General features: G+C 26.1%; 1 protein-coding gene across 5 annotated transcripts in view; it reads left to right on the top strand.

The window, feature by feature from the left end:
- Positions 1-19,858, top strand: part of LOC135924874 (inositol hexakisphosphate and diphosphoinositol-pentakisphosphate kinase 2-like) — a 34,733-nt gene that overhangs the window by 5,188 nt on the left and 9,687 nt on the right. For all 5 annotated transcript variants that reach the window (XM_065460001.1, XM_065460000.1, XM_065459996.1 and 2 more), the window contains exons 8-21: positions 563-664; positions 1,025-1,111; positions 1,342-1,417; positions 2,120-2,495; positions 3,276-3,644; positions 4,220-4,344; positions 4,430-4,912; positions 5,674-5,884; positions 8,086-8,315; positions 8,820-8,974; positions 9,155-9,269; positions 9,368-9,472; positions 11,330-11,458; positions 11,963-12,262. In XM_065460001.1, coding sequence (XP_065316073.1) covers positions 563-664; positions 1,025-1,111; positions 1,342-1,417; positions 2,120-2,495; positions 3,276-3,644; positions 4,220-4,344; positions 4,430-4,912; positions 5,674-5,884; positions 8,086-8,315; positions 8,820-8,974; positions 9,155-9,269; positions 9,368-9,472; positions 11,330-11,458; positions 11,963-12,262 — 2,863 coding nt within the window. The remainder of the gene's footprint in view (positions 1-562; positions 665-1,024; positions 1,112-1,341; positions 1,418-2,119; positions 2,496-3,275; positions 3,645-4,219; positions 4,345-4,429; positions 4,913-5,673; positions 5,885-8,085; positions 8,316-8,819; positions 8,975-9,154; positions 9,270-9,367; positions 9,473-11,329; positions 11,459-11,962; positions 12,263-19,858) is intronic.

Below are 19,858 nucleotides of genomic sequence, written 5' to 3'. Positions count from 1 at the left end.
GGAGACTAGGGAACAGCGGACCTGAAATCATTTACTCGGCTTGATATGGCGATTTAAAATATGAGGTCCGACCCGGGTATTTTTTAGAATAAAATTAAAATACAACCCTAGCTGGGCTGCAGGTCTGTTTATACACGATTCTTATTATGTTAAGCACCTGTTGAATCCAATTTTTTTTGTTATATTTACCAGAGATGCACTAATGCTACCTTTTACTCCAACTAACATGATATTGACCTATACCCAATACCAAAAATAATAATAAAAAGATATAATTCATCAATATTATCATTTTATTATTTTATTAATCATTTATATTTAATCTATGAAATATAAAATATAGATTAAAAGTATTTTCTTTCCTTTTTATCTTTTTTATTTTTTTTAATTTAAATTCATATCCATTGTTGAATAAATTTAATTTCTTATTTATTAAGGCTAATTATCATTTTTGAGTATTGGCCAATGGTATGGATTAAAATTTAAAGTGTCCACCTGGGCGCATCTCTAATGTTTATTATAATAAAAAAAATATAATATTTTTTACCTCGAATATTTTTAGGAATTTTATCATGAGAGAACTGGCGCCAACTTTGCATATTCCTTGGACTATACCCTATCAACTAGATGACCCGCCCATTGTACCTACCACATATGGGAAAATGTAAAATTGCTTTTATTATACGATTTAAACAAAAATGTAATAATCTTAATTGCTAATCTTTAAACTAAAACTGCAATATTTAATATTTCTAACATATTTACACTTCTATCAAATTTTTTTAGCTACAGACATTTTTTTCATTCTTTCAATTACTAAAGCCCTTCCTGCTTAAATGATAATAGTATTAAATTTTAAAATAAAATAAATTTGGTATTCGATTTATATTATTAAAAACTTTATATCAAATAAGATGTATTGTAGATTTTTGAATCACGAAGAGCAAAAATGCATTATGTTTTAATTACGTTTTTTACAATTGTAACTCCCCTTATTTTTTTATGTATATATTATCAATTTTAGGATGGAGTTGAGATGTGTTATAGCCGTTATAAGGCATGCTGATAGGACGCCAAAGCAAAAAATGAAGATGGAAGTCAAACACCAAAAGTTTATTAATATAATATGGTTATAGCATAGTATTAATTAACATATAATATAATAAATGATTCACATTTTAAGAAATATTAGGAAAATTTTTTTAAAGAAAATGATCATAAATTCCTATTTCTTCAAAATTTACAAGTTCTATGTAATAAAAAGGTGTGAATTGATATATTATCTTTATAGCTCTATCTATAATATTGTAAAATTTAACCTATTTTTATAATTCATAATAGATTTTTTGATCTGTTCGCTAAATATGATGGGTATAAAACTGGGGAACTTAAGCTCAAAAAGCCTAAGCAATTGCAAGTATGCTCATTATTTTTAAAAAATATTTATTTTTATTATAATTTTATTTATCGACAGGATATAAATCATAATTCCCTTAATTGATTTTACGTGATACGTGATATTAAGCGCACTAGCCCTAAACGTCGTACATATAGCAAAAGTTATATATACAACAGAGCAACGCTTGGTTCTTTTATAAAAAAACCCATCAAACTGGGATAAAAAATGGGAAAATAATTAAGAGAACCATCCACGATTTTTGGGCAGGCCGCAGTTACCTGTGCGCGTAAGTGGCAAAGCCACTCACTTAAACGCCCATGGGAAGTAAAAGGGACAGATAAAAGCCCATGCCCGATTAAGTAGGTTTTGATTATGGAAGGGTCATATTAGCAATGTTACAATTTACAATTTAAGTCTTAGGAGTAACTATAATGTTCATATAATCTGTAAATAAATATGATTAAAATAAAATAATATTTACCGTTCTCACTTCAAATTTTCCACCGGAAGTAGTTAGAACATTTTATCAACATTTTAACATTTATCATATACAGTAAAAGATAGCACACCTTAATTAACTGGCCTATATCTACATTTGCTGATATCTATTGTTGAATTATTTAAAATCGCTAAATATCTGGTTTAAACTCTTTAATTATTAATCCTATAAGTCTACAATTAAAGGTAATCTTTTTTAAATTACTAATCCTACAACTAAAGGAAATCTTGGACATAACCCGCTACCTTTTAGAGGAATTTAAAAAACAACAATCAAAAGCTTTTAATACTTCAACCAATTATAACAATTTTAATACTCAAAACAACCCTTTAATTCCTGGTTTAGATAATCAAGGTGACGATAAAATTAAAGACAATTACAATACTAATATCAGTTTGCTTGACAAAAATAAAGACATAAATATTTTTACCGAAGAAACAAATTCTAATATGATAGAGGAAAACCCTTCTAAACTTGAGCAACTCAAACAAGTTTTAGAGATGTACGGCCATTTTTCAGGGATCAATAGGAAGGTTCAATTGAAATATCAACCCTATGGAAGCTCTAAACTCAGCACTAAATGTCACAGCTCTGCAAGTTTCCTAGATCAAATTAATTATTATAATTTAAAGGTTATCATTGATTGAAAGATAAAACACAATTATGAGTATGAGATAAGTTAAAAGCATGTATTACCATTTATTCGTTATTACCATCTGTGTTATTGAAATTGTTAGTATATGTTTTGAAATTATTTTTATGGTATATAAATTAGAGATCTGCATTTGCCAGTATCATTAGGCTCGTCCCGAATAAGCCCAACCCGAAATTAGAAATTTTTTTTTTGTCATAGCCCAAAATAAAATATTTTCAAAAATTAGGCTCAGCTAAGACCAAAGTAAATTCGGAATCGGGGAGATCGGGCTGGGCCTTGCTTGCTAATATATATTAGAGTCCTGGTGGGCCGTAACATCAGCAATAAAATATAAAATCAGTCCATAGCCCCCAAAAATATGAATGCTATATTTCTTTCATATTTTATTTTTTTTCTTGATTGAATATTACTATTAAATGATTTTTTTTAAATTAGGAGGTAGGAAATATTTCATATTATATTTTTTGTAGTAAATAAGATAAAATAAATAAACACTATTAAATTATCAAATTGATTGCTGAATATTTAAATTTTATGCATAACTTTAAAATAGAGAATAAAAAAATATATGGCCTAATTTCATTTAACCTAAAAAATTTTTTACTAAAAGGCTTTGTACACAATTGGGCCAAAAAAAATTGATTTTGTGGGTCTTATAATATAAATATTATTTAGGTAGTCTTTGAATTCTTTTCTTTATTTTATGTACACACATATATAAGGCACTACTACATCTACTTCCACATCAACAGAACCCCCTAAAAATCGTTCTTCCATCTCTCAAATTCCCTTAAAACCTATTCAAAGCAATTTGCCTTTCCATCTTAATAATTCATCATCCGAAAGTCCGCTTGTTGATCAGAATAGTAAATCGCCAGCTCAAGATATTAAATCAACCTCATCATCTTTAAATCCAAGCCCTGACTTAAATATTTTAACTTCAAGTAGGAGTAACACGAGTAGCTCGAATACAAAAGATCCCTCCTTATTCTTTATACTCAAATGGGGAGGAGAACTTACTCAAACTGGGAGGCAACAGGCTGAAGACTTGGGGAAAGCCTTTAGATCTATGTACCCAGGAGGGAGGGCAGGTTTTACCTCTTATTATTGATACTAGATCCTTCGTTTTCTCACAGATCATAGGTAAGGATTTATTTTGTTTTTTAAGAAAGATCGGGTTTGCGACGCATGAGATATCGATAGGAAATTTTGAGTATTTATTTTCCTAAGACTATTTTCTGTTTGAATCGAGATCTATGCACATTTTATTTTTTAGAAATATATTCCTAAAAAGTTTTTTGTAAAGTATTATCATGTTTTTTAAATCTACTCGTTTATATAGGACAATATTAATAGTTATAAAGTTATTTAATTTGAAGTAATAAATAACTTTTATCCACACTTTTTATTTCCAGAATATTGCTTTATAAAAAACATTTTTTAAGGGTAGACAAATTGTGGTATATTAAGCAGTGTAAAAGAATATGAAATGGTGTCCCTTTGGCTAAATTTTATATTTAATGTTTTATTTTATCATTATAAACATGGGTGTAAAAAATATATCAATCTTTTATCAGGCTATTTATTTATATTTATCTCTAATATAGTTCCCTTGATAGATCCTAATTCTAATCATTATTATGGGTATATAAAATATGAATTGCAGGTAATAACAGCAGTAATGACCCAGGATGTGGTCTGCTCAGACTCCATAGCACCTATCGACACGATCTCAAGATTTACGCTTCAGACGAAGGTAGGGTGCAAATGACTGCCGCTGCATTTGCTAAGGTAATTTGAATAATTAAATTAAAAGAAAGATCATATCTTTAATATATTTAAACTTAATAAATATTCAAACAATAATTTTAAAAAGGGGTTTTTAGCTTTAGAAGGCGAACTAACGCCCATCCTAGTTCAAATGGTTAAGAGCGCTGACATAAATGGTCTCCTGGATCACAATTATGAATCATCATCGACTGCTACATTTTCTTCCAAACAGGCCAAAAGGCAATCATCTAATTCTTCGTCAAAACCAAAAAATTGGAGCCCAACTATCAACGACCCCATCAGTTCTATTGAAACAGCAGACAAATCTGAAGCTAACGTCAATAATATAAACACGAATTCTAGTTTCGATTTGAGGCATTTGCAACAAAAGTTTATGAGGAGAGTCAAAAGTCAACTCAACGAGTTACTAAACACCGACTGTGATATAAATCAATCACCTGTTCTTTTGGAAGAATTGATTCCAACACATTCTAAATCTTTAGTAAAAGCAATTAAGTTTATCAAAAATCCTTTTAGGATGTGTATTCACCTAGATGAACTGATCAAGGATTTGATATGTAATATTAAGGTATAATATATTTGCAAATAATTAGTTCATTTTTTAAAAATTATTTAATAATTCTTGTTAATCTGAGTGGATTATTTTTTTATCTCGATTACTATTTCTTATTTAATCTTGTTAAATACGATAGCTACTTATATTTTATGAAAAAACGATTTGATAATGGTATTTAAGATTGATGAGTTTATTTCGTAAATTTTAATGTAAATATTGATTGTAAAAAGAAGAGAAAAAGATCCAATCTAAAATGAGAACTTTTGATAGAAAACAATTTAAATATGCCAATACATTAAGATGAGAGAGCCGTTTATCAAACTAAGACATTATTAGAAATGAAAGGCTAAGAATTATAATCCTAAATTTTGACAATCACGTTAGCATATAGTTTATAATGATTGCTGTTAGGATGCTTATCATTTGACCATTTTTCCTGATTGAAAAGATAAATCAAACACATAATTTATTCTTATATAAGTTTTATCACATGATTTGAAATGATTACTGAGCTTCAAAAATAAAGATTTGTAATAGTATAATTTTTATTTATATAAAACGAATAACTGTATGTTTCTCTAAGTATATCTAAGTTGTAGTTATAGACTGTTAATATAAGCATATGGTTATAGTATAAGGTAAAAAAATATTGATAAAATTTAAATGAGATGGATTAATAATAAATTATAAGCAGTTTTTTTTACAATTTGAACTTCATTAAAATAAATTATTAAATAATAAGTTCTGATATATTATTATTTTTATATAACTAGAACCATATGTTCGTTTACCCCAAAGACTTTTCCCACCCCCTTAGCGATAATACCAATAGGAAAAGCCGCAATTCCGATAATGCATGCCCTTTATATCACGACGAAACATGGGATCTCATGTTCAGGAGATGGACCAAACTCGAAAAGGATTTCAAGCTCAATAAAAACGACACTTCTAAAGACACTAAAAAGGATAAAAGCGCCAAGAAAAGTAATTTCAAATATAAAACGCGAATGAAATCGTCATTATGGCCGCTGATTTAAATAGGCCTATTAAATATAAATAGTTATATAATAATAAGTTTCTCTGTCCAAAACATAAATATTTACATGACCTGAAATGTAATAATTAGCTACTCAAATGTAATAATTTTATAGTTGCCTTAATTATTGCAAAAGACAACGTTTATTAGATTATTTAATACATTAAACAAAAACAGCTTTAAGAAAAAATTCTCATTTTTTATTGTACATTTATTTTTTATTATATATAAACAGAACATATAGAAAAATATTATATTAGAAATCTTTGTCAAAGAGATTTTTATTTATTTTTATGGAGTATTGTTTTCAAAGTTCTTATCAAATAAGCCTGAATTTTTGGGTGGGGAGGGGGGAAATTTTTTTAAATTTTGAAGTGTTTTTTTTGGAATATTAAAAATTTATTAGAATCATTATATGAAGTTTATTATAACATCATATTTACAAAATAACAATTTCAAATAGAAATAATAAAATATTGGGAAAATAAAATATTTTAGAACGAATATAATATTGTTAGAAAATATTATAGCCATATATAACCCGGTTTGTAAATCACAATATAATATAGAATTAAACATTTATATAATGATTCAAAGTTATCAAAATATCGTTCATAAATGGAAATGTATTATTTTTTGATATGATGCCATTTTTTCAATAATTTTTTTTGTAATTCGAATAAAATCTCTAACTATATTAAGTAAAACTAGTTCATTCAATATATTTTCTGTTGTCATATTTCTGAGATAGGTTTTTATTCTCCTTAATGAATAAAAGGTATTCTGATTTATACTTCTACTAATGGATAATGTTGCCAAAATATACAGTAATATATTTTGAAAAATGTTAAAATATATTTTAAAGTATATAATTCCATAACGTTTCTTGGAGGATTATTTATTAAAATTTATCTCGTATCAAGTTTAAAATCTGAATAAAATTGAGCGAAATATTTAATTGCAATATTAAGATTTAATTTATCCTAAGTTGGGTTTCTAGATATTAGTATTTTTAAATTAGATAGAGCCATTTGATGAATCACGTTCCTTTTGAGAAATATATTTAAAAGTGGAATAAAAACGGTTATTATATAGTAATCCTCAATTGAGTCCACGTTAATATTGAAACGATTATTTTCCTAGATGCAAGTCGAGACAAGCGAAATTCAAAATCATATAATCTCCCTTTTGCTCAAAATTCACATAAATCTCTTGAAATTATTGGTCAATATATTATCTTTTAGTTTTCTAAGTTGTAATAGAATAATATTCATGTCAGCAAAATCCATATCATTTTTTTTGAAAAGTATAGCATGAAATTGATCTGTAATTAAATTATTTATTAATACATCACAATGCGAAAAAAAATCGGTGTCCTATTGAATCTAATAATTTATTAGATTCTAATATTTCTCCAAGGGCAATCAAAATAGGCTCTTCTAGGTTCAAAAACACTGTAGCAGTTTGATGTTGAGGTTCCATCATGTCGGGCATGCTCTTTGCAGTTTTAGAAGTCTTAAAAATAATTCTATTCAGCAAGTGTCTAATGATTTCTAACCTCCTGAAGGCCTTATTTTTTAATTATCTATCTTTTTTGAATCTTCATTTTGTACAATAGTTTTATTTGCAATCGTTGTGCATCAGATTGTGAAGATGAATAATCTGTTATTATAATTTCTGGTACTAAGATGTGGGTTATATATTTTATATTAAATTATATTACTTTTAGGTTTTTAGTTGGTAAAATTTTGTTACATCCATCATTGTTTTTAAAAAAAATAAAAGACATGTTTTAAATTTTCGTGGGAAAAATATTTACATTAAGGAAGAAAATATAAAAATTAATTTAACTTTTTGCTAAAATTTAAAATAAATATATTTGAATCAAAATATAACCTATTTGAAATAAAAAACTTTGCTTTTCGCAACTCATGAGACCTTTTATAATTTTTCAAAATTAAAATGGAAGGGATAATGAAACTATTAAGATCAATAAAATTTAGTTAACCTGCAAAAATGTCTACTTTTTTTATATTTTGTGAAACTTTTATCTAAACATAAATTACTGGTGCTCAAATTAGAGATTTCACGATGTAATAATATAAATTACATTTTGTAATGATATATTTATTAAAAATCCAATACTAAGATTTGGAGAAATGCAAAAATGAAGACACCAAGGAAAACCCTTTCGTTAAAAATAAAGCTAATAATGGAAAGGCATCTGCTCAAGATATAAATTTCGATATCAGCAAAATACCGGATATATATGATTCAGCCAAATATGACATGCAACACAATGCCCAAGCTCTGAATTTTAACAAGATTGAAGAACTATTTCTATGTAGTAAGGCCATGGCGGATATAGTTATACCTCAGGTTTCATTTATAAAATGTTAAATATGGCAATGGTCCCACCAATTAAATGGACCTTTTGGGCTTAATTATGATTTAAAATATGTTTTTATATATTCACTTTGGGCAATAAATTTATGTTAATTAAATTTAGTAAATTTTTTAAAAATTGCTTTTAGTTACATTGTTATTAATTTATAATTTTAAAAAATTGTTGAAATAAGTTTTTTTGCCATCAAGGTGTAATTTAACTATGATTTAGTCATTTTATCTAAGTGTTAAATTGAAAACGATGTTCAAAATGGTTTATAGTTATTTATTTATAACATTGACACCGACTATCATAATTAAAAATAATTTATCATAATGCAGTTTTAAATTGAATAAATAGTGTATTTTTGAGTTATTTAATTCCATATAGACATTTTCCCATTTTTTTTAAAATAAAAATGATTGGTATAGCTGTCTTTGAGTTACTAGTTCAATATACCTCATGAAACCCTCACTCCTAATTTATTTATATTATAGGAATACGGAATTACGGCTTACGAAAAACTAGTCATAGCTCAAAGCATATGTACCCCTCTAATGAACAAGATGAGAACTGACCTTAAACGCATACTCGAGCCTTCTACACTTGATCAAGAATGTGTAGGCGAGAGCATAACTCTATTGAATGCAAAGTTTTTCTTATTTATTCTCACTTTTTTATTTTTTTAATATTTTTACAAGAGGAATATCGATATTAAAAATTATTACCATTTTCTTGGTTGTACAAAATGATTGCTGAAATAATGAAAAAAATAAATTATATTTTTGAATAAATGGGACCAATTTTTTTTATTTAAAAAAAACGATGTCAGTTATTCTCATGGCGTAATGTCCCCTGGCAGACACGTGAGGACAAGGCTTTATTTCACCAGCGAGAGCCATATTCACTCCTTGCTTACCATTTTAAGATTAGGCCAATTGTGTCCCGTAATAAACTTTCATCAAATTTTTATTCCATTTTATTTAGTAACTTTCCACTTCGCTCTGATTTACCTTTTGTTTTATAAACATGCACAAATTTTAAGCCGGATGATTTACAATGGCAAAGATCCTTGGAGTATATTTCAGCCATATCCGAATTGAATTACATCACTCAAATTGTGATAATGCTCTACGAAGATCCTACTAAAGTAATATTTTCCATATAATATGCATCTTAGGAAAAATTTATTTTGACTATTAAAGAGTTACAATATAATAAAAATATTTTATTCGTATCTTATATAGATACACTCTCTAGATTCATTTTAGCGGTATCGGTATCTATTTAATTTAATTTTTACATTTTGATTCAATTTTTTAAAATGTTTTTGGTTATAATCCTATTTTATATTAAATTATTAAATATTCATCCGATCCGAGTTTATTTCTTTCAAATTCAGGACAAGTTATATTTTACACAGTGAATATTGAAAATATAATAAATGGTAATAATAATAATATTTATATATTATAGATTTTTAGATAATTAATATTAGTGATCGGATGAAAAAAAATATATAAGAAACAATCAACACAGCATTAGCAAATTTTTCAAACTTGATTGTCTTGGTTTCAAATACCATAAAATTTAAATATAAAAATGAATTACTTTCTAGTTTTAAATGAGAGAAAATTGCAGAACAAAAATCAAAATTTTTTAACGCCTCAAAGAGGATATGGGTAGGAATACAAAATTTAACACTTATCAAACTTTGAATATTTTTTTTTAAATGTGTGTGGTAATTGATTATAGTATATTTAAAAATTAATCCTTATATTAGGTATTATTTATAAAGTATTACATTACCATAACTTCCAGCACACCAATTGATTTTCTTGGCTAAAAATGTGCTTAAATATAATATATAAATTAAATAACAAACTAAATAAAAAATGCTTGGTTCAAAATTCTAATTTTGAGTTTTAACATTCAATTTTGGTACTATGCACTCTGCACTTTACAGGATTATAATAAAAAAATGTATCTTAATTGTAACATAAAAAAATTGTATATGCATCTATATACACTTTGGGCCATTTCTAGTAAATTTGAAAAGTATTTTTTATATGCAATATGATATTATAATTAATACTTATATCAAGTTACATTAGACGAGTTATTTGTTTATATTTAAAAAACAGAACTCTAAACTCCATGTATAATGTGACAATTAAAAAAAATAATAGATAATTCACTAATAAAATTAAACAGGCTAAAATTCCTTTTTATCTTTCTCATTAAAGAATTAGTCACTATTGAGAATGGCTTTGAACATAAGAGAGAGCTCAATGAATAATTGATTTTTGAGGTTTTACATAAATTTCGATCACTGGTATATATTCACAAATATTGACGATGCTAATATTTTCTTTAAAAAGTAATTTTTAGCATGCATCTACCAATTTAAATCAGCTATATACCATCATCAAAAAAACCTAATTAACATTTAAAACATTTATTAAGGATCACCTAATTATTTTGCATTTATTTTTAACTTTATATTATGTAAAATTAAATAGATTTTATTTGGTTAAAACTTCATTTAATATTAAATAGATCAAATACCCTATTAAGCATAATAAAATGCTTATCATATGTCTAATATCCATAGTACGCTCTAAATTAATAAGGGTGAATGTTACCAACCTATTATACTAACATGGTAATAAAGTAATTGACGAATTATTTATTTTTACAAATATATAAAATGAGGAATTATAAAAGTTCACTCTTTTTAGGATGATTATAATATTTGAACATATACCATTGTTTTATTATTTGAATATATTACTATTAGATTTTTTTCACCAAGCAAATTATAATTTATTTTGTCAAAGGTTAGTTTTTTACCTGTATTAATCAGCTGTTATAAAATTATTTAATTTCATGAAAATTCCACAGGAAAATAATCATGAAGTATCATTTAAATAATCTTAAGTTTACCACTTTAAACATATTCATTTATGTTATTTTTAATTTTTTTATTTCATAAAATAACTTGAAGAACGTTTGTAGCGAAGATAGATGGCATGTAGAGCTACATTTTAGCGTCGGAGCCAAAAATGCTATTCCTTGCGATGCTGATAAACCATTTGCCTTGGGTTTTCGACCTCATCACAATAATAAGAAAAAGGTTTGTTTTTTTTGCAAATCGAACATAGAAAAAAATTAAGGGCTCTATGATTCGTCGTTTTAATATTTCACTCGATTTAAGCCAAAAGTGATAGGTGAGATGATATGCTTGAATTTAATATTTCTTAAAGGATAATTATTTTATTTCGACTTTTTTTAATGGAATCTAACTTAACGAAAACATCTATTCTCTTAAATTAATTTTCTTATAAATATATCATTGTTTCATTGTTATAAGTTCTAACTCCACTTAATTCAATTTTACCAGAGTATAAAAAAATCTCTAGCTTTCTGCTAAGTGGTTAACATATAAGAATAAAACTATATTTTATTACATATATTTAAAATTAATTTTAGGTTTTTAAAAATGTAATACAGATAACACAATCTCAATTTGTACGAAATGGGAGTTAGAAACCTATGAAATTAAATTTTCTAATATTTACAATCAATATTTTTTATTTAAAATTATAAGCCATAAATGTAACTTTTATTCATACTAAAGAACTCGGTACCTATCACATCCCCAAACAACGATAATAACCCCTCTATCACTGAACCGACCCCTTATAATCTATCATTCAGCCACGTTATGTTACCTCACCACTTTAATAACTTAAATGAGTCAAATGGATCCAACAATTCAAAAGATGATATCAAACTCACCCCGCCACATTCCAGTCACTTCAAGAGAAGTCTATCCCTTCAAGTCAATGATGCGTGTCAGAAGTCGGAAGATAAAATATACAGGAATTTCGCTATGGACACATTCGAACTTAGTGACAAAATTTTTCTGCCCTCCGACGTGAATAATATATAATATTTAATATATATACCGTAAAATATGAATGAAGGTCACTTAAGTATGTCTTTTTCTCCCAGGTTGCCACTGTTAAAAGCTTCCTATTTAAAATGAACTATTTAACTTCTGTTACTTGAATTTATTATTATGGTCTTCTTTATGTGATAATATAATTATTTAATTCAATTGACCTTTTAAGTTTATATAATATACCAGGGATGTGAACCCGAACCCGGACCCTGAACCCTTGTATTTTGGCTCAACCCGAACCCGGACCCTTTTTAAAAGTGGAGGGTCCAAGGGTTCTAGATGTCATAAAAAATTTTAAAAATAAAAATATTTTTTTAAAAAATAATATAAATTTTTTTAAATTTTATTAACTTTTTTTGTGGAATCATTTATTTTATCTTCGCGTTTTTCTTTCAATTTTCTTCCTGGACTTCCATTATATTTAGAGATTGGTATCATTAGTGTAGGTAATAATATTTTATTATGTAAATTTTTTAATATGCTATGTTATAGAAATACGTTGATTATTTTTAAAGTGAAGTAATAATATTTTAATTTAAATGATAATGCATAACACGTTCGTCCTCAATTTGTATGATAATAGAACGATTATTAAGTTTGAAAGATTTCTGTAATGATTTTATTATAGGAGCATGTGAAGTCATTTTAGCGAAAGACGATTGGTGTCAAATAAAGGATCTTACTAGTGTATTAGTTCCTTTAAAAATAACAACATTAAGATTACAATCAGAACAATTATGTTTATTTGATTTTAAGGCATATGGACTAAAGCCAATTAGATTTAGAAAAATTTACAGTCCTTTTTTTACGAAATATTAGAAAATATGAAATGAGAGCATCTTTATATTTAGACCCTCGATGTCAAGTTTTATTAAGTATTGAGCAAAAACATATGGCTAAAGACCATCTTAAGGATTTATGGCATAAGCAAAACTCCATTATTTACAATATATTGGAGGCTACGACAATACCTATTGGTTGTAGTGATAATAATAGTGATAGCAACATTGATTATCTTGAAATTTTACTTTTAGATAGAAAAAATCAAATTATCATCAGATAGAAAGGAGGATCAAAAAATTCCTATTGCATCTTTTATAGTAAAGTTCTCAGAAGTTAAGAGAATAAATTAGGATATAAATATTTTAAAATTCTGGGAAAATTTTTTTTCAATATATCCAGAATTATATATCTTATCTAGAATCTTCATGGACCGGCATCACAAGTACAATAATTTTATAAAGATAACTATCTATTTTAGGTAAGGGTATACGTGAATTTTCATCTGTAAAATATATATTGTCTAATTTACGTGGAAATCTCAAGGATGATATTTTAGAAGATATTATGATTGTGCGATTGAATAAAACATTTAATATATAAATTATTTCATTTTTAAATTTTTCATTTGTAAATTATGAATATGTATATATTGAAGTATAATAATAAATGAATGAAAAAAATCTTATTTTGAGTCATTATTTTTATGTTCCCTGAACCCGAACCCTAGATCTTTTCAAATTTTATTCCTGTACCCAAACCCGGGCCTGGACCCTTTTTTTTGTCGAAGGGTTCACATCCCTGTAATATACAAATAATATCTTATTACAACTACGATAACCTTTATAACAGAATACAATAACTTTTTATAATATATTAGATGTGATATATTTAATATATAACATTTTTCCTCAAGTTCAAGTTCGTCGATTGATTTTTTTGTTTGTTTTCGTTCTCTCGTTGGATATCGGTGTTCAGGACTTTGAATTCTCTCTTGTTTAATTGGTTGCATTGTGTCTATTATTTTATCCTAATTTTATTTGTTTATTTTAATGGATTTGAACTCTATTGGTTCCTCCCTTGTTCGTAGCAGGGATGTGAACCCTTTGACAAAAAAGAAGGGTCCAGGTTCGGGTCCTGAAATTTAAAAAGGACCCGGGTCCGGGTTCAGGGAACATAAAAATAATGACTCAAAATAAAACTTTTTTTTCATTCATTTTTTTATTTTTATTATACTTCAATATATACACATTCATAATTCAAAATGAAATAATTTATATTTTAAATATTTTATTCAATCGAACAATCATGATATCTTCTAAAATATCTTCCTTCAGATTACCTCGTAAATTGGACAATATATATTTCAACGAAGAAAATCCTCGTTCTACGCTTACCTAAAATAGAGTCATTTTTATAATACATAAATTATTGTACTTGTGTCGCTGGCACAGCCATGACGATTCTAGACAAGGTATATAATTCTGGATATATAGAAGAATTTTCTTCCCAGAATTTTAAAATATTTCCATCTTTATTTATTCTCTTTACTTCGGAGAACTTTTCTAATAAAGATACAATAGGTATTTTTTGCTCCTTTCTATCTAACGATAATTTGATTTTTTTCTCTCTATCTAATAGTAAAATTTCCAGATCATCAATATTGCTTTCATTATCATTGTTCTCGCCACAATCAGTAGATATTGTAGTAGCCTCCAATATATTGTTAATAATAGAGTTTTGGGTATGCCATAAATCCTCAAGATGGTCTATAGCCATTTGTTTTTGCTCAATACTTAATAAAACTTGATATCGAGGGTTTAAATATATTGAAGTATATACAACACTATTTTGTAAATATTGTTGCTCTCTAATTTTCATATTTTCTAATATTTCATATGAAAAAAAATTTGTAAATCTTTCTAACTCTAATCGACATCTTATCCATATTCTATAAAAATCCGATAAACATAACTGTTCTGCTTGCAATCTTAATGAAGTTATTTTTAAAGGAACCAACACACTAGTAAGGTCTTTTATTTGATTCCAATCATCTTCCGACAAAATGACTTCACATGCTCCTATAATAAAATCATTACAGAAATCTTTCAAACTTATTAATCGCTCTAGCATCATACATAGAGGACCAACGTGTTGTGCAATCTAATATTGCCATTTGCCTTTTCATCGATTTTAATATTCTTACAATTGTGGGAGTTCTTAAATATTTTACAACATCCCTTGCTTTATAAATTATAGTTTTAAATTGATTATTTTTTAAGGAATCATTAATAGTTAATTGTAACGTATGGGCTGCACATCTGATACAGTATATTTTTGTGGAAAAATCTTTTATTATTTCCTGTAAATCAATTTGACTTATTTCCTCATAATTATCATCATCATCATCATCATCTATATCATCCATTTCTTCCAGTGAACATTCATTTAATAATTTGATTGATTTTACGAGATTAGCACCGTTGTCTGTAGTAATTGTATAAACGTTTCTAATAGGAATATTAAATTTTATTTAATGTTTCTAGTATCATTCTTTTTATATTTTCAGAAGTTGAACTCTCCTTAATCTCCTTCATGGCTAAATTTCTTAATATTATATTATCTCCTTTTATATACTGTATATTTATTCCTAGAATATTTCTCCCTAATCTTTGGGCGGAATCAATTTTTAATGAAATTAATTTGTTTTTTGTTTCATTTATTATTTTTGCTTGTATTTTTTATTCATTAACCACTAAGTCCTTAATTTTAAAGCGATTAATTGATGTTCCAATTGCTTTACTAATAGGGTCAATAATTTTTTTAAACCCGAATCCTCAATAATATTCAAAGGTCTTCCATTTACTGTAACAAGTTCAACTAAAGCATTCATAAATATCTCTTCACACATTTGAATATGAATGCTTTTTTTTAAGCAAAATTTTTCAATATTATTTTCATTCTTCTTTAAAATACTGACTGTAGGCTTTTTAACAATGTCATCTTCCAAAAATTTGGTTTTTCTATTTAAATATTCCTCAAAGATTATAGAATGATGTCTTTTTAAATGTCTTTCCAGGTTAGTATTGTGTGAACCTTTTATCATTTTATGGCAGGTTTTGCACTCAAAATCCCCTTTAGTTGTATTATAATACTCTGACAAAATATCTTTTACTTTCATACTAAAAAAACAATTTAATTTGTTTAAAACTTAAAAGTATAAACACATAGATATATTTTTTTTATTAAGGCTGCATCCAAAATCTTAAAAATATAAATAAATTTTGAAGAAAAAAATTACATAATCTATTTTTAATGTAAAAATAAAATAGTGTTCAAATTCATTTTTAAATTTTTATAAAAAATTAGTAAGTACAATTTTTCTTAATGCTGTTAATTTTTTTAAATGTACTACCCATAGACCTTTATACTAATATATTTTAGTGTCAAAATAATTAAGGAAAGCATAAGAGTGCACAACCTTTGGTGCAAAAATGACTTAAAAATTAGATATTCTAAGAAAATAGAAAAATTTGGGAGGAAAAAGAAAAAACAAAACTTGAATTATGATCTAATGAAAAAGAAATTTTAACTGTAAAGGCTAAATTTAATAAATTATAATCTGGTAAAAATAAAAAATTATAATTTAAAAGATGCTGGAAAATTATATTATTTCTATCACAATTTTATTTAACTCAAATATAATAATTTTTTATATATATTTTATGGAAAGATTATCTTTCAAAATAGGATTATTGGTTTTCCCAACTGTTTATAAAATATTGATATAATTATTTACAACATAGTATATATTAATTAAGTATATAAAAAATCTAAATATAACTATTATCAAATAATAGGTTCTTAATAACTGAAAGGTAACTAGGACCGAAGATCCCAACGAGGGTTACTACCTACGCCAAAGATTAGCCCTCAATATAATAAAATCCAATTACCTCAGCTTCATATTCTCAATGACTGATACCCCCTAATTACTTACAATTTATATCTAAATTTTATTCATTAATTAATATTGAATTTATGATTTTATTTTTATATTTAGTATTACATAAATTACTAATATCTTAAATGTTCTATTATATGATATTCTAACTGATTAATATAATATATTGTATTTAATTTAATATTTAATTTAAAGTAATATTGTTTCCGATTTTTTGTTAATAATTAAATAAATATACTATGCATATAAATAATTCATAAAAAAATAAAACAATAAAAATTTGAAAAAATTAAATAATAAATACAATTAAATATTTATAATCATATCAAGCATTTTGAATATTTTAATTTTTTTAAAGCTTAAATGTGTCCAAAGTGTTTTGTTATTAATTTGTGAAAATTTTAAGATTTTTTCAAAACATTTTGGATGCAGCATAAATAAAATAATATGATATATTTACAATTTTGATTAATTTAAATTTAATTCTCAAAAAATCTTAATCGCACAATAATCACTTAATAAAATTTTATAAAACAAGTAAACAAAGTTATGCAGTAAAAAAAAATTCCAAATATTTCACTTTCACATCAAAATACTCAAAGTATTCCTAATATGAGCAAATAAATTATCACAATTAAAATATTATTACTTACACTATAAAATAATTTATGGTATATCTCTAAATAAAATGAAATGAAGTCCAGGAAGAAAAACGAAAGAAAAACGCTAATATATAATAAATGATTCCACAATTTTTATGTTAGAATTTTTTTTATAATACCCTGAACCCTTGAACCCTCCACTTTTTAAAAGGCTCCGGGTTCGGGTTCAGCCAAAATATGAGGGTTTAGGGTCCGGGTTCACATCCCTGGTTTGTAGTTTATCGGCATGTTTTCATACTTTTCTTCCACTTTGTACGATAATTTTTGTTGATTTATTACTACGTTTCCTTCATGCCAATCTATTTCTAAATGTACCCTTTTCTTGAGTTGTGATGGTGGATTCAATTGATATACTGCAGCACTAGGTATATCTCAGATGTTTTTGTCATCTTATACCGCCTTTGACTAATTCTATATTCTGTTTAAATGTTCTCACCATATAATGTCGGCCACTTGATTTTATGTCAGTAATTCCATGATGTTAATATATGTATAACATTCATTTGAAGTGATGGGAATGATTAATCTACCATTCCAAAATAAAATACAAAATACTGTTATTATTTTCTATTTTTCCTATTCTTGTTTGAAACATTGTATTCATGTGCTTGATTTAGCACTTTTATATCATTTATTAATTCCCATATATTTATATTACAGTTGATCAGTTCGTAAAAATTTATACTCCTTTTATTATAGCTTCTTTTTTGTTTATTGTAGAATAATTTTTTTCGACAACTGTGAATGTTCTTGAGGCATACATTATTGAATATTCTTCTCCGTTATTATATTTTTATAGGAGTATAGCTCCAAATCCTTAGATGTGATGTGTCTAATATCAACTCGAGGTTTGGTATAGAAAATTATATTTTTGTTCATCTATTATGTATCGTAGATAAGTTACTTTTTCCATTTTGCTTGTTTTTACTTTTATTCCCACGTTTTGTAATTTTCTAAGGACTTGTTTTATATTTTCTAAATGCTCTGTATCATTTTTCATGTAATTATGACATCGTCCAAGTTAACGGCTGTCTATTTATAATCAGCCAGTAACTACTCTGACCACTAATCCTCTAATCTCTGAAGATTACAATTATACAAATTAATATAGAACTAAAATAAGAAGTACACTAACTCACAGTACCATTAGAACAACACAAACTACTAAAACTACTTATCCTCTAACTACAACTGACGATGACTATACAACTTCATCTTTTTCATATTGTCAAACGTTATATACTTTTATATAATAAAATTTGTAAAAAAATTGTCCATATATATTTTAAATATTATTGGTGCTTTGCTATTTTTTTTTCTTCTTTTATAGCTTTCACCTTTAAGCTCCTTCAATATCTCTTTCCATTTTTATTATTCATCTTTTATTCAATTTATATTTAGGGATATGCTTTAATTTGTGGGTCCTTGAAGTTTTGGTCTTCCTCTCTTTCGTTTATTCAAAACTTTTAACTTTGTTTCCTATATAGTTTTTAGCCATCTCGTCATGTGCCAATACCACCCAAATCTGTTCACCATGATCTGTTTTAATGGGTACTACCTTGCATTCTCATCTACATTGTCTATAAACTTCTCTGTCTGATAGTAAATGTAATTAGCGGTAGTATTGATTAGGTGTTACCATAAAATAATGCATAACAATTTCAAGGTCAAAAATAATAAACAGAATTGTAATATACTTTAAAGAGTAAGAATTCGGGTATATTTCAAATGTATCGATTCCGTATTCAGACGAAGATCTAATCGAATTAATTTTTGCCATAGATTTATCATCAATACTCATTTGTAAATATGTTTATTTTATGTCTAATGTATATTTATTTCCATTTGCGATTTTTTGCAAGAATTATTTATGGCTTATATTCTAAGTTCGAAGTTATATTAATTCAATGTGGCCTATATTCTAAATTCTCCGTTATATTAATTCTATATAACCTATATTTTGAATTCTACATTATATTCTAAGGATTCTAAAACAATCTAATTTTTATTATTCTTTTGATTACAATGATAGCACGGTCTTCTCATGTTATTATTATTATGCGTATGACAGTCATTTTGAACTGGTGTCTTGGTCTATTTATAAGTTTTATTATCATATTGATAAAGTCGATTATTATTGTATTTTGTCGTTTCTTGGGAGTT

Source organism: Gordionus sp. m RMFG-2023, chromosome 2 (assembly GCF_954871325.1).
Source record: "Gordionus sp. m RMFG-2023 chromosome 2, tfGorSpeb1-WG-v2, whole genome shotgun sequence".
Lineage (NCBI taxonomy): Eukaryota > Metazoa > Nematomorpha > Gordioida > Chordodea > Parachordodidae > Gordionus > Gordionus sp. m RMFG-2023.
Note: the sequence above shows the minus strand (reverse complement) of the source record. Positions and strands in the feature narration are given on the sequence as shown.